This window comes from Gopherus evgoodei, chromosome 1 (genome assembly GCF_007399415.2).
Source record: "Gopherus evgoodei ecotype Sinaloan lineage chromosome 1, rGopEvg1_v1.p, whole genome shotgun sequence".
In the NCBI taxonomy this organism is placed as follows: Eukaryota; Metazoa; Chordata; order Testudines; family Testudinidae; genus Gopherus; species Gopherus evgoodei.
Window position 1 is genome coordinate 261316228 of NC_044322.1, and position 12591 is coordinate 261328818.

Sequence of the window (12591 nt, forward strand, 5' to 3'; positions counted from 1 at the left end):
TCTAAGTTTCAGAGTCTGAGCTCCTGCCCAAGTTACGACATGTACACAGCAATTTTAGCACTGTAGGGTGAACCCTGCTAGCTAGAGTCTGTCAGCCTGGGCTCTGAGACTCACTGCTGCTCTCTGTATAGATGTACACTGTATGTAAAGAATGGTCTTTTAGCATTGTACAGCAGGTTTACTGAAGAGTAGCCTTTCCAGACTCCCTCCTTCTTCTGTGTGCTGTTTATATTGCTATCCACTTCATAACCCAGCATGTTCCTACCCTGGGATGTAGGCAACTGTTGTCATTCCTTCCCCTATCCCCTTATTTATAGATCAGGTAACAGAAGGTGACAAGGTGCCCTTAGGCAGAGAAGGGAATAGAATTCCCATTGTTAATATGGTAGATCTAAAACTCATCCACTTAGGCAAACTGCCTCTCAGAATGAATTATCAGAGCTATGTGCTTGACTATCCTGTCTGTGACCGCTGCTCTAACCACTAACCCACTCTTCCCTCCCAGAGCCAGCAACGGAACCCAGGGATCCTGATTTCTCATATCTCTCTCAAACAGCTGTGTAAATCACTGGCAAAATGTATCACATTCCCATCTAGTAGCTTAGGGTTTTCAACCTTTTTCTTTCTGAGCACTCCCCCCCACAACATGCTGTAAAAACTCCACAGCCCACCTATGCCGCAATAACTGTTTTTCTGCATCTAAAAACCAGGGCCAGCATTAGGGGGTAGCTAGGAGAGCAATTGCACAGGGCCCCATGAAGTTAAATTGCCCAGGCTTCGACTTGAGCCCTGGGTGGTGGAGTTCAAGGCCCCGGGCTTCAGTCCTGCACTACGGGGCTTTGGCTTTCTGCCCTGGGCGCCAGAAAATCTAACAGTGACCCTGCTTGGCGGACCCCCTGAAATCTGCTCACGGCTACCCTAGGGCCCCTGTACCCCAGGTTGAGAACTGCTGTAGTAGCTGATCCACATAGAAGATAATAGCCTACTAGCACCACATGTTACTTCTTAGCTCAAGTGATAAAGGTCTGTGCTATGGAGCTGAAGGTCTCCCGTTCACATACGGCTGATGACTATTGTGTAGAAGATGCCTATGGTTCCTGCTTTGTTTAATTAAAGATTGTATCATTATGCATGCACGGAAGAAGGCAGAACTAAGGTTACACTGGTAATCTTAAATGCTGGGATTTTCTAGCTTTCCAGTGTTTGGCTTTACAACATTAATATTATTTTAATATAGTTTTTTTTGCTATGTAATTTCCCAGGTTGTTTGAAAACAACAATCACGTACAGGGTTTTTTCCCTGCAAAACTGAGGAAAAGCGACTAAAGTAGCAGAAATGCCCTACAATTATAGGGTGTCTGAATATGTGTGCGCAAGCATGGCAATATTTTTTCCCCCCATTCACCCTGCCTTCTGAGTCATTATGTGCCAGCGCTCAGCGTGGCTATGTTAGTGCTCTGCTTACCATCTCGTCATAAATCATGGTTTTTATACCTTTTGAAAATCTACTTCAAATGTAACTGGAACAAAGAGCATCAGAAGACGGCTGCATCCCCCCAAAAAAGGCCATAATGTGGAGCTGCCAGAACATTCTGAAGCTGACAATGATGAGATGCTAATGAAGGGGTGAATGGTCTCCGCACTTGCAATATATTTTCTTTCCTGTGCTCTCATGAGATTCAGCTAAACTTTGAACGTGGTTTGTGCTAATTAGCTCTTTTTTTTAAATTAAGTATTAGTTGATCGCATCATCTCCTTCATGCAGTGTGCTCAGTTTTATTTCATTTTACAATACATGAAGATCTGTAGTCTTGGTATCACTGAGAGAAAATGCGTTGTAATTGTGGACTGGATAGCTGTGAGTACCAAAACCTGATACATTGTGACATAGAATGTGTTTTAATGATCATTCTATTTATATTTTCAAATAAAAATATCAATAAAATACAAGTAAGTACACTAGTCTAAAAAATGTTTTTGCCCCTTACTTTATATACTGAGGATATGTCATATCAAAGTCCCCAAAATGAAAAAAAGAGCTTAGACAAATCTTAAAATAAAAGAAAATAAAAATAGTCAGTTTTTCTCTTTTTTTAAGGAGGTAGGGGGTGGGAAGCAAATAGCTAACATATTATAATTTCAGGTTAAAACAATTTTCTTTCAAGAGTCTTGGCCATTGACATAAAAATCTCTTAATTTTAATGCTGTTAAATAGCCCTCCCCAGTCAATAATATTCATCAAACATATAGTAAATGTGGACTTATATGCCTTCCCCCACCTTTTCTTTTTCCACAATTCCCTGTCACATTGAAATTGTGCTCTTGCATGAACCAAAGATAAGTTTGTTTCTATTCAGAATTTGTGCTCCCACAGGTTTGTCTTGTCATCTAAAAAATGTTGCTATCTAAAAATGATCAGACATGTACTCTGTAATAATAATTTCTTTTTAAATATTGTCACAGAGGAAAATCAGCAGAAGTTGATATAGTATAAGAAATCATTTGGGGATAAAAAAATACAAAATACCACTAACTAGAACTAGATACTTTAGTCTCACTTTGTTTTGCTGGTCCCAGGAGATCCAACTCTCTCTTCCCATTTCTAATTATGGAATGTTTCAGCACCCAGAATTCTTTGACACCGGGAGAAAAAAAAATCAAGATATGACACAAAAGATGGTTTCCTCCAACAAGTCTTTTCAGAGTCCAACTATTCTCCTTTTTATCTTTTTTTTTTTCCTCAAGGGGGAGCATGCACCTTCTGTCCTTTAGTTAAGAGCAGAGCCAAGCATCTATATTTCACCTTGGGCTTTTCAAGTGGAGCGTATGAAGGTTGTGTGACTAGCAGACTCTTCCACAGACAATCCTTAAACTGAACTGGAGCCTGGGGGTTAGATCTCATTGGAATTAGTGGGAGTTGTTCTATTGACTTCAGTGTGTTTTGTCCCTATAGTGTTACTATTCGATTAAAGCTTTATTGGGTATCTGGCTAACTACAATTGTTCATGTTCGTCCCTGGCAGATTTCACTACCTAAAAACACCACTCCTATTTAAAATTGATTTTGGTGTAAAGGTTTTAAGTGTTGTCTTATGATGCGCAGCCACAGCATTTGACAGTTGATGTGCCTGGGAGTTTTTCCATTGGTTTTCGGTTCTTCCTATTTTATCTTGTTTTAAGTTGCTGACTAGTAGCTGTCAAATCAGTTAATCAGTACATTTGGCACAGAAGCTACAGCCCCCTGAGATACTGACCGTATCTTGTCTCTGGCACTGCTAATTCCAGCTTGAGTTCTTGCACCAGTGCTCTCAATCGGCAGTGGTGGAGAAGGGAATTGACCACTCCCTGTGCCACCAGTCAGAAACGAAATGCCTGTTCTAACCTCATGTATGTTATGGCAGTGTACCTTCATTGACTTCACAGGAGTTTCTTCTGATTTACCCTGGTGTATCTGAGAGCAAAATCACGTGCCCCAAAAGCTTCCAGGCCTAGATATGCTGTATTGAAGAATCTCTTTTCTCTACTGCCCGTTCCTCCGGCATCAATCCACTAGCTTTTGCAAGTGTGCTTAATAAATGGAGCTGCAGAGCAGTACTGCTTCATTGACTGTGCCATTTGACTGATTGCAGAAAGCATCCTCCTACTCTTACTCCAGGAACTCTATTAGATCTAATTCCTCTGGAAAGCAATATGGTGACTCCGTCCAACACTAATTTCTTGTCTATTTAACCCTTTTCCCAGGTATTCCACCTCTTCGTTCTCCAGGCTGAAGAGGGTGGGTATCAGGCATCCTGCACCTTTGCCTTTTATCGGAAACCTGCTGTTCTTTCGCCAGGTAAGAAGGGTTTAAGTTGGTATCTATCCAAAAATGTTTTAAAAGAGCAGGGGAGATGGGGGACAAGGGGAAGGGAGAGAGTGATCTTGTAGCTATTGATCACTGCTCTTTGAGCATCTTCCGGGGGACATAACAAGCACAACTCACCGTTGTGACCAGAAGGAACATAGCAAGCAGCCACCTGTAAGAGGCACTGGTTTAAGGACAAAATTAACCAGACGGAAAGAAAGGGTGTAAGCTTCTGAAGCTAATTACTTGAGCTTTTCCAGGAAAGTTCATGACCTTGGTGGAGTAAGCTTGGTTATGTGAATAGAACAGATTATATTAACTAGCTCTGACTGGTTTGTTCTGAGCGGTTTCAGTTTATACAGCTCTCTGTTGCTGATTGTACATGATTATTTCAAAGCAGTAACTTTGTTTACTTCCAATCAAGTAAATGAAGTTAGATACCATTAACTAATACTGCTCCCTTGTCCCCAGTTTTAAGGTCTTTTCTGAGGGAGGGGAGTTTTATTTTTGTTTGCTCATGTACAACAAAAGAACTGTTTCATCAAGAGAAATGTTTGTTTTATGGTCTGATTTCAATAAAGCTCCCAAGGACCCAATCTCTCAATCTGAGTTCACAGTGGAGCTCTGTCATTTTTCAGGTATGGAGTGTTAAAGTCTCTCCCATTCACATTGGTGGCTTTCCATGTTGGTTTTCAAGATTCCCAAGCACTTTGTGAAAGAAATCCGGAATAACTCCAGTGTTCAGGCCATATTTTCCCCCTTTCCCACCCCCACAACAAAAAGGCTTAATGTCCAGGATTGTCTGAGAGATGTTAATGAGAGTATAGTTCTTTTTGCTGTTAAAGTGGTTACACCACCAGTATCTGATTCATTATTTGGTAAGGCATTTTGAGATGCCTGGAATATTAATGTAAATCCAAATTCAGTTCTATGGTGAAACTAATTTTAAATAGTTGTTTTCACGTGTGCACCCAGTTTCAACCAGGAGAGAATTTAAAAGGCTGAATGACCTTAACAAGGACTGGAAGGCAGTAATGAGACATGGAGCTGGTTTGAAACCAGCCTGGAGTCTGAAAGTAACTAATCTCTTGTCTCTTTGATGACAAAGCACAATTGATCCCTTTCCTGGCACTTTTTCAGCAACAGGCTGACAGAGAACTGAGTCACCCTCTTACCCCTAGAGGGAGTTGCTCTTGAACAGGGTTGAGGCACTGATGAGAGTAGTGTGGGGAAGTTTTCACTGCTGTTTCCTCAGCTTGTACTTAGAGAACTTTAGTGAAACTGGTTTCTTTTATGTGCACTAAATTAACATAAATGATATAATGAAGAGAAAACACATGCTACTTTACAGGGCTTTTTAAAAATAAAACAATTTAAAACTGATATGCAGTCACAGTTTTATGTTCATGCATGAGTAGTTAGAAATAAGAATTCTGTATGAGATTTTAAACCGTGCTTAAGCTTGTCTTAACAGCACAAGTCCCATGGATTTGCAGTCATAAATCATTTAAGTTCTTTTGAAAATGCCTCTGTTCTATTGTGGGTGAGCATGATCAGTTCTATCACTGTCAGTAGGAGCTAGGCACATGTCGTATTTAGTCCAGGCTCTTTGTAATTTGTTTTCCTCCCCTGAAACATTCTTCTGTATTTTCCTGTTCTGTTTCTTTGATTGTTTTCTCAGAAATAGTGCCCATAGCAACATGCTGGTAACAGGAAGATCATGTTTGTGCTGCAGGCTGTTTTCTAATGGTAGCATTTTCACATACGCATGTACTGTACTGAACTCAAAAAAGGACATCTCCTCCTCTCCCAGTAGGAGATAACCAGAGGCAATATGTCATCTTACTGGGAACGAGGATGGATTTTATGGACCTAGTTGTGAGGGCACAGCAGCAGTTTGATGGCTGGGTTAGTTTCTAAGGACAGCTCAGATGCAAGAAGTAAAATGCTTGTACATCCCATCATCATGTATAGAACAGTAAAAACTCTTTGCACTTACATGTGAGATGCAATAATGTGATTGTATATAAGTGATCTTATAAACAGCCTTTCTTCCAAGCCTCTTTGAAAGGCCGAATACTTCTCACTGTATTCAGCATTGCTAACCCCCAGCATTCAAAAATCATGTCAGGCCTGCCAAAATCATAAATGGTTTAAAAATCCATTAGATTTTAAAAATATATGTTTTAAGGTTTTTCTGTTTGCTTTCTGGGTTTTGGCTGCATTTAGGTCACATTTTCAAGCTTTTCTCTGCAGCCATGAAGGCTAGAAACCTTTTAAAATGAACACTGAAATTCTTCCATAATCTCATAAGTCCAGGAGCTGGAGTTTTAAGAAAAACACCAAATACCACAAGACTCACAATAAAATTGTAAGAATTGATAACACTTGTACTTACTTGTATACCTGAATAAAACCTATGGGCCTGATTCTCCCCTCACAAAAATCATGTAAACCAGCTGTAGCTCTAGTAAAGTTAATGGGGTTAATGCCAGTTTTATTTCATCATATAAGTGAGAAGAGTATCAGGCCCTCAGGCCCTATCTCCCTTTCTCAGATTGCCTTGAAATGAGGGGGAAGTATTACTAATGCGAGTAGGATTTTGCCCAGAGTGCTTCTTTTTTATTATAAATCTACAAATCAAATTTCTGTTACAAAATTCAAACGTTTGTCTATATCTCTTCTGTGTAAACAAAAACACTTTATTGAAGAGTATGTATTGTTTAGTTTAAAAAAGTAAATGTAGTGTTTGTGAAATCTCTGTCTGTTGGCTGGAATGAGGGTCGCTGCTATGAAGTGTCGTTTGAGAGCTGGAAGATGTGGATGGTGGGGGGAGAAATTTGTGGGGAGGTGCAGGGAAATGAATAAAAAGGTAAGAGCTGACTTGAAACAGCAAATTGTTCCATTACTCGTAAGGTCCCACTTCTCTTTTAAGAACAGGAGAGAGAGCAACAGTCACACCCTGAAATTAAAACATACCCAAGTTAATCTGCTAAAGAAAAGAAGATATGGAATTATTGCAGTCCTGCAGATGGGAAATTACCTCAGAGTCCAAGATATTAGATTAAAAATACTTCAGTTATATCAGAACCATTTGCAGTGGGTAACATCTGCTGCAGGAGTAAAAGTGATTATGCTGTAAAAACATTGTGTTTAATTTTCCCAGTAACTGAGCAGGAGATTTGTAGCAGACAGAAATGCAATTTCACCAGGAACCCTTGAGTGTTTCTCATCCTCCCCTCAACAATCTTGCATTTTTCTTACAAATCTGTGGGAAAACCAATGTGGTCCCCCACCTTGGAAGCATAACCGGATGCACAAGGCTTACACAGAGCACACAAACAAAACAGGGCATTAGAGCCACGGGCTATTTAAAAATTGAATCTCTTAATTCACAAGCTAATGGTTTTACTATGTGACAAATATGTTTAAAAACTAACGTATGTAACACGGCCCTTCCCCCAAGGAGCCAGAGACAACACTTGACCTGTTGCTCTTACAGTGTTGTATCCCCTCCCCCTCTCCCTCACCCTTTCCTAAGAAAGCAGTTACCAGTTATGCTGTTTTAAAATGTCATTATCTTGACATTTTAATAGTTCTAGTAATCACGTACTTTACCTGTGGGCACTGTGTACTATTCAACTTGCTGTTGATCTTTGCTGAGCTGAAAAATGTCATGTTCTTGTGGGGGGGTGGGGTTTGTTGTTTTTGTTTTTTTTGGTGGGAGGGACTTTTATAACCAGTTGCACCTTCTAAACTGTTGGGTGAGCTGCTTTGGGTCCATACGTTGGCATGCTTATATTTTAGTTTTTCACCATTATTCATTTGAAGCTTCAACCATGCTTGTGACTGGTTGTGTGCTGCCTCCCTGCCTTGCATTTTAATGAACGACATTGCTCTTTTAGCCCCTCTCTCAGCATGGACAAGATGCTCTTTGTTTGCTCTGTTTATTCCTGCTTGGGTTACTTGTTGTTCCTGGGCTTCCCCTGAGCAGCCCTCTTCTACTGAATGGAAAATGGGCACTGTATGGATGCTTTGTCTCCTTCAGTGTTGGATTGGGCTGGGCTGAGCAGTTTTATGGAGTGAAGGGTGTGGGGAGAAACAAGAGATCAAATGTGATTCTTTCCCACTACATATCTGCCCAAAGCATCCTTTGATATGCAAGTCAAAGAAACAAACAAAATGCAGGGCCCTTGCCATAATGAAATTAACTCCTGTCTAATTTTTGAACTAGAAAGCAGCAGATCAGTGTTTGGAGACTGAAGCTGCAGCACTGACTGTTCTGGAATTTAATGACACAGCACTTAAACCAAAGCAAGGTTTAAGAGAAACAAATGGTGAGAAGAATGGGAGGGAAAAAAGGGGGAGCTCACAACTAACCTATCAGCCTGTGTTAATTGCAGGAGTAATATAGCTTTGCACTGACAGTAAAAGCTTGCATATGGTTTTGTGTTGTTTTGTAGAGATAAACAAGAAGAGATGAATGGAATGGGAAGTGTTTGTTTGCCAGTTGATTGATATTTAAGTGGGAACTGAAAAACAAGGCCTTGGCATAATGAACAGATTTCTCATTATCTTCCCCATTCGGTCATGGACATGTATTGCGGGCTGACACTGTATCCTGTAAAAATGTTACTGGGTGGTTTTAGTCATCTCTAATGCTTTGGGAAAATTCTTCTCACATTAGAGGCCTGTTCATATATTTCTACTGAATGAAACACATATATTAGAGATACAACTCTAGGCACTGCACAGAATGCTGTATTGTACTGGGCCTTGATTCATGGTATGGATGTGCATATATCTGTATATATATTCTCTCCTCTTAGCTACATCAATCTCCTTTATTTTGATTTGCAGTTGATACTGACTCCCTTGTACAGGACCCAGGACCAGTCAATTTGGTTCTGCACGTGTCTAATAGGTTTAATTTTTAAATCTTGTTTTATACAACCCTAGAACTCGTGAAACTAAGGGGCTGTAAGTTCTAATACTGTACAAATATAGGCTAACAGGAATGTAAGAACCAAGCAGGACAAGCAGGAGCTCTGTGTGTCTTCCTTACTCAGTGCCCCAGTGTTGATCTGTTGAACTGCTAGTACAATTCTGGGCTTCATTTGAACAGAATTGTGCTCAAATGTGTATTAATGTTTAGGTTTAGACCCACTAATTTTCACATGCGACTTTAAATATCAATTTGAACTCTGGTCTCCCAAGAGGAGAGTGGCTAGTATGTTGCTAACCCTTTGTGCAACCTATATGTTTCAGCAGTCTTAGCAAGAGAGATCTATTTGAGATAGTAGCCTTTATAAAAATCGGTTATTTCACAATTCACAGTGATGTGAGGCTGGCTTGACTTTCTAAGAATCAGTGTGGTATTAGTAAATTACCATTTAAGGGAAAAGCAATGAGCAAATGCCCTTGCACATCAGAAAGAATTCAAGGTTTGTTAAATTTCTTTATTTTTAACTTAATACCGTGCAGCTAGATGTGAAATGCAAGGTACAGCCATCTCTGGTTACTTAAAAAAGTTATCTCACAGGTTTGGTAATGGAAAATACTGCTTGTCAACTCTAGTTTGTGGTCTGGTTCAGATCTACATCCAGCTGGTAATGAAAGTTGTTACCATAGCTTGCTTGGTGGCAGGACTGGCGCTAGGGTTTCTCACGCCCTAGGCGCACGGCCATTTCTCCGCCCCCCACACTGATCCCGTGGCTCCGGTGGAGCTGCCGCAGTCATTCCTGCAGAGGGTCCGTTGGTCCATGGCTCTGGTGGAGCTGCCACCGGCTTGCCTGCAGGCAGTCCACCAGAGGCACGTGAGCAGCCGACCGTCCGCAGGCATGACTGTGGCAGCTCCACCGGAACCGCAGACCAACGGACCCTCTGCAAGCATGCCTGCGGCAGGTCAGCTGGAGCCACCTGCCGCCCCCCCAGCAAAATGCCATCCCCCAAATAATCCTGGCACCCTAGGCGATTGCCTAGGCTGCCTAAATGGTAACGCCGGCCCTGCTTGGTGGCTTAAGTGAAATGAGTTTGATGGTCTCAGTCTAGTTCCTACTGATAGATACACACATGACAGAAATAAAAAGAAACGCCCCCACAGCTGGCACAAAGTGGTACCCTGGTTGGCAGTGGAGACTGAACCACTCTGTAAATCCTAGAGGTGGCCTATTTAGGTCAGGATTGAAGCATGTTGATGGAGCATTGTGGGGAAGTTTGCATTGCTGCTGCCTGTGATATACTGATGAACCAAGAAATTGTACTGAATGTTAGATTTTTCAATTGTGAGTATTATGTTTTGGGAGGTGCTTCATTCTCAGGATAGGTGGCAGAGAAATGAAATAAAAATAAAATATTTTTGTGTCTAAATAGAGGTCTTTATTGTTCTCAGGCTAGCCACCATCAAATTCTCACACTTGCATTTACTTCGATATACCTTTCTCATACATGAGAACACTTTAGTATGAGTATGTGTACATCAGTGACAATAGAATGTATATAAAAAGGGAAATCTTTGGGGCTTGCCCCATTTTATTTAGAGATGCTCCTTTTTGAAGAATACATGTGGAAAACTTGAAGGGAACTTGTTGATGATTTTAGGCTCAGAATTTGCAGTGGTTTTATTTTTTTTCTTGTAGCACAAAACCTTGAGAGTCCCCTGACTTTAGGAATTGGTGATAGAATTGCGAGAGCAGCAGTGAGGCCCAAGTAAGGGTGTTGGGCATAGTATTTTGTTACTCACAATCCAGTGAGGTGAAGAAATCTGAGGGAAGTGAGCACCGAAAGCTGGTAGGCTAGGAAGAAAACAGTGTCCTCAATATTCATCATAAAGGCATTCAACAGCTGTCAGCAATAAGTGATGTTTCATGGGCACCTTTGGAAGTATTTCTGTATCACTTGCTAGGCCTCATGCTTGTCCCTGTTCTCCCTTTCTATTAAATGCAGCTCTTTAACACACTCAAGTAAGATACTATCCCTAACTAACAACAAGAGTAAGCAGAGACCATAAAAATAGCCACAGGACATATCTAGCAAGACACATGCAGGAGCCCCACCCCTCCATGGCTCCACCCTTGCTCCTCCTCTTCTCCCCCAAGGCCCCACCCCCTGGCTAGGCCGGAAGCCAAGAGCTGGGCCATGGTAAGAGCCACCAGGTTGCTTGGGTAAACCCAGACCCTCCACCTGCCCTGGGTGGGGGACTGGGATGCTTGGGAGCAGCCCCTGGCCTGTGTTCCCATCTAAGTTCCCTGTAAGCTGTGCGGGTGCACAGCAGCCTATTAAGCACCGTGTAGGTGCTCATGGAACCTGTCTGGCACCTGCCACGGCCGGGGAAGGGGAGCCCCTCCCCCAGCCCCAACCTGGCCCTGGCCCGGACTTGCTGTGGCTGGGGCGCCCCTCCCCCAACCCAACCCAGCCCCGGACCTGCCTCTCCCTCCCCTCCCCCTGCCCAGGTGCTGTTGTGGGGAGAGAGAGCTGGGGGGAGTCCTCTCTCCCTGCCATAGCTCCAGGGCAGACTGCACCCCAAACTCTCATCCCTGGCCCCACCCCCAGACGGAGCCCTCCCCTCCCAGTCCAACCTTCTGCGCCAGCCCTAAGCCCCTCATCCTTGGCCCCACCCCAGATCCCTCACCCCCAGCCGGAGCCCTCACACCCTTACACTCCTACCCGCTGCCTGAGCCCCCACCCACACTCTGAACCCTTTGGTCCCACCCCCACCACACATCACCTCCATATTGGTGCACATAACAAAATTCCTTTCACACATGGATGGGAAAAATTAATGGGAACACTGGTCCTCGCCCTCCAGGGCATGTCACCTAGGGCAGGTGGAAGGTCTGAGGCTCTCCACAGTGGTCCAGGCTCCCTTATGACTGCCCAGCTTCTGGACTGGACTGGCCAAGGGCAGGACCTTGGGGAGGAGAAGAGGGCGGGACCTCATGGCAAAGGGGCCTAAGGCCCGCCTCAGCCCCCCCTCTGCACCCCAAACACACCAGGAAGAGGCTGGTGCTGCCCCTTGAGCCTCGAGCAGGCGTGGAGCTGTGCCCAGGGCTGGCTCCAGGGTTTCTGCTGCCCCAAGCGGCGGGGGGGAAAGCTGATTGGCAGCACATCAGCGGCAGCTCAATCGGACTGCTGCATTTGTCGGCGCCGGGTCCTTCACTCCCTCTCTTCCTCTTCGGCGGCACTTTGGTGGCAGGAAGAGAGCGACTGAGGGACCCGCCGCCAAATTCTCGCCGAAGACCCGGACATGCCTCCCTGATAGCAGACGAGTGCTACCCCAAGCACCTGCTTCCTTAGCTGGTGCCTGTAGCCGGCCATGGCAGTGCCGCAGGGAATCCGAGACCAATACTGTCCTGGAGTCATTCAGCCCAGGACTGGGACTTGAATTCTGCATTTTGGGACTTTCCTGCCCCATTCAGGACGGGTGGTCACCCTAGGAAAATCATTTGGGTTCACTTAATTGCTTTTAAGCGTCTATGCTTTAGCTCCATCCATCTATCCCTTTTGAGCTTATTAACTTGTACTCAGTTCAGAGACATGTGCATACTGATGAGGCATGCATATATTTCTCTGCTCTGTGGAAGCCTTTCTATGGAAATGCTGAGTGCTGAGGCACCCTGCATTTCTGTTAGCAGCACTCAGTGGCATGCCAGATGAAAACCATAACTCTCTTTTTAAAATAACACTCTTGTAAGAAGCTAGAAACTAAATAAAACAAACAAAACAATAAGCAAATAGACCAACTCACAT

General features: G+C 43.3%; 1 protein-coding gene across 1 annotated transcript in view; it reads left to right on the plus strand.

The window, feature by feature from the left end:
* TBXAS1 (thromboxane A synthase 1) overlaps nt 1-12591 on the plus strand; it is a 355058-nt gene that overhangs the window by 86605 nt on the left and 255862 nt on the right. Inside the window, exon 3 of the mRNA XM_030544287.1 lies at nt 3741-3834. Within this exon, the coding sequence (XP_030400147.1) occupies nt 3741-3834 (94 nt within the window). The remainder of the gene's footprint in view (nt 1-3740; nt 3835-12591) is intronic.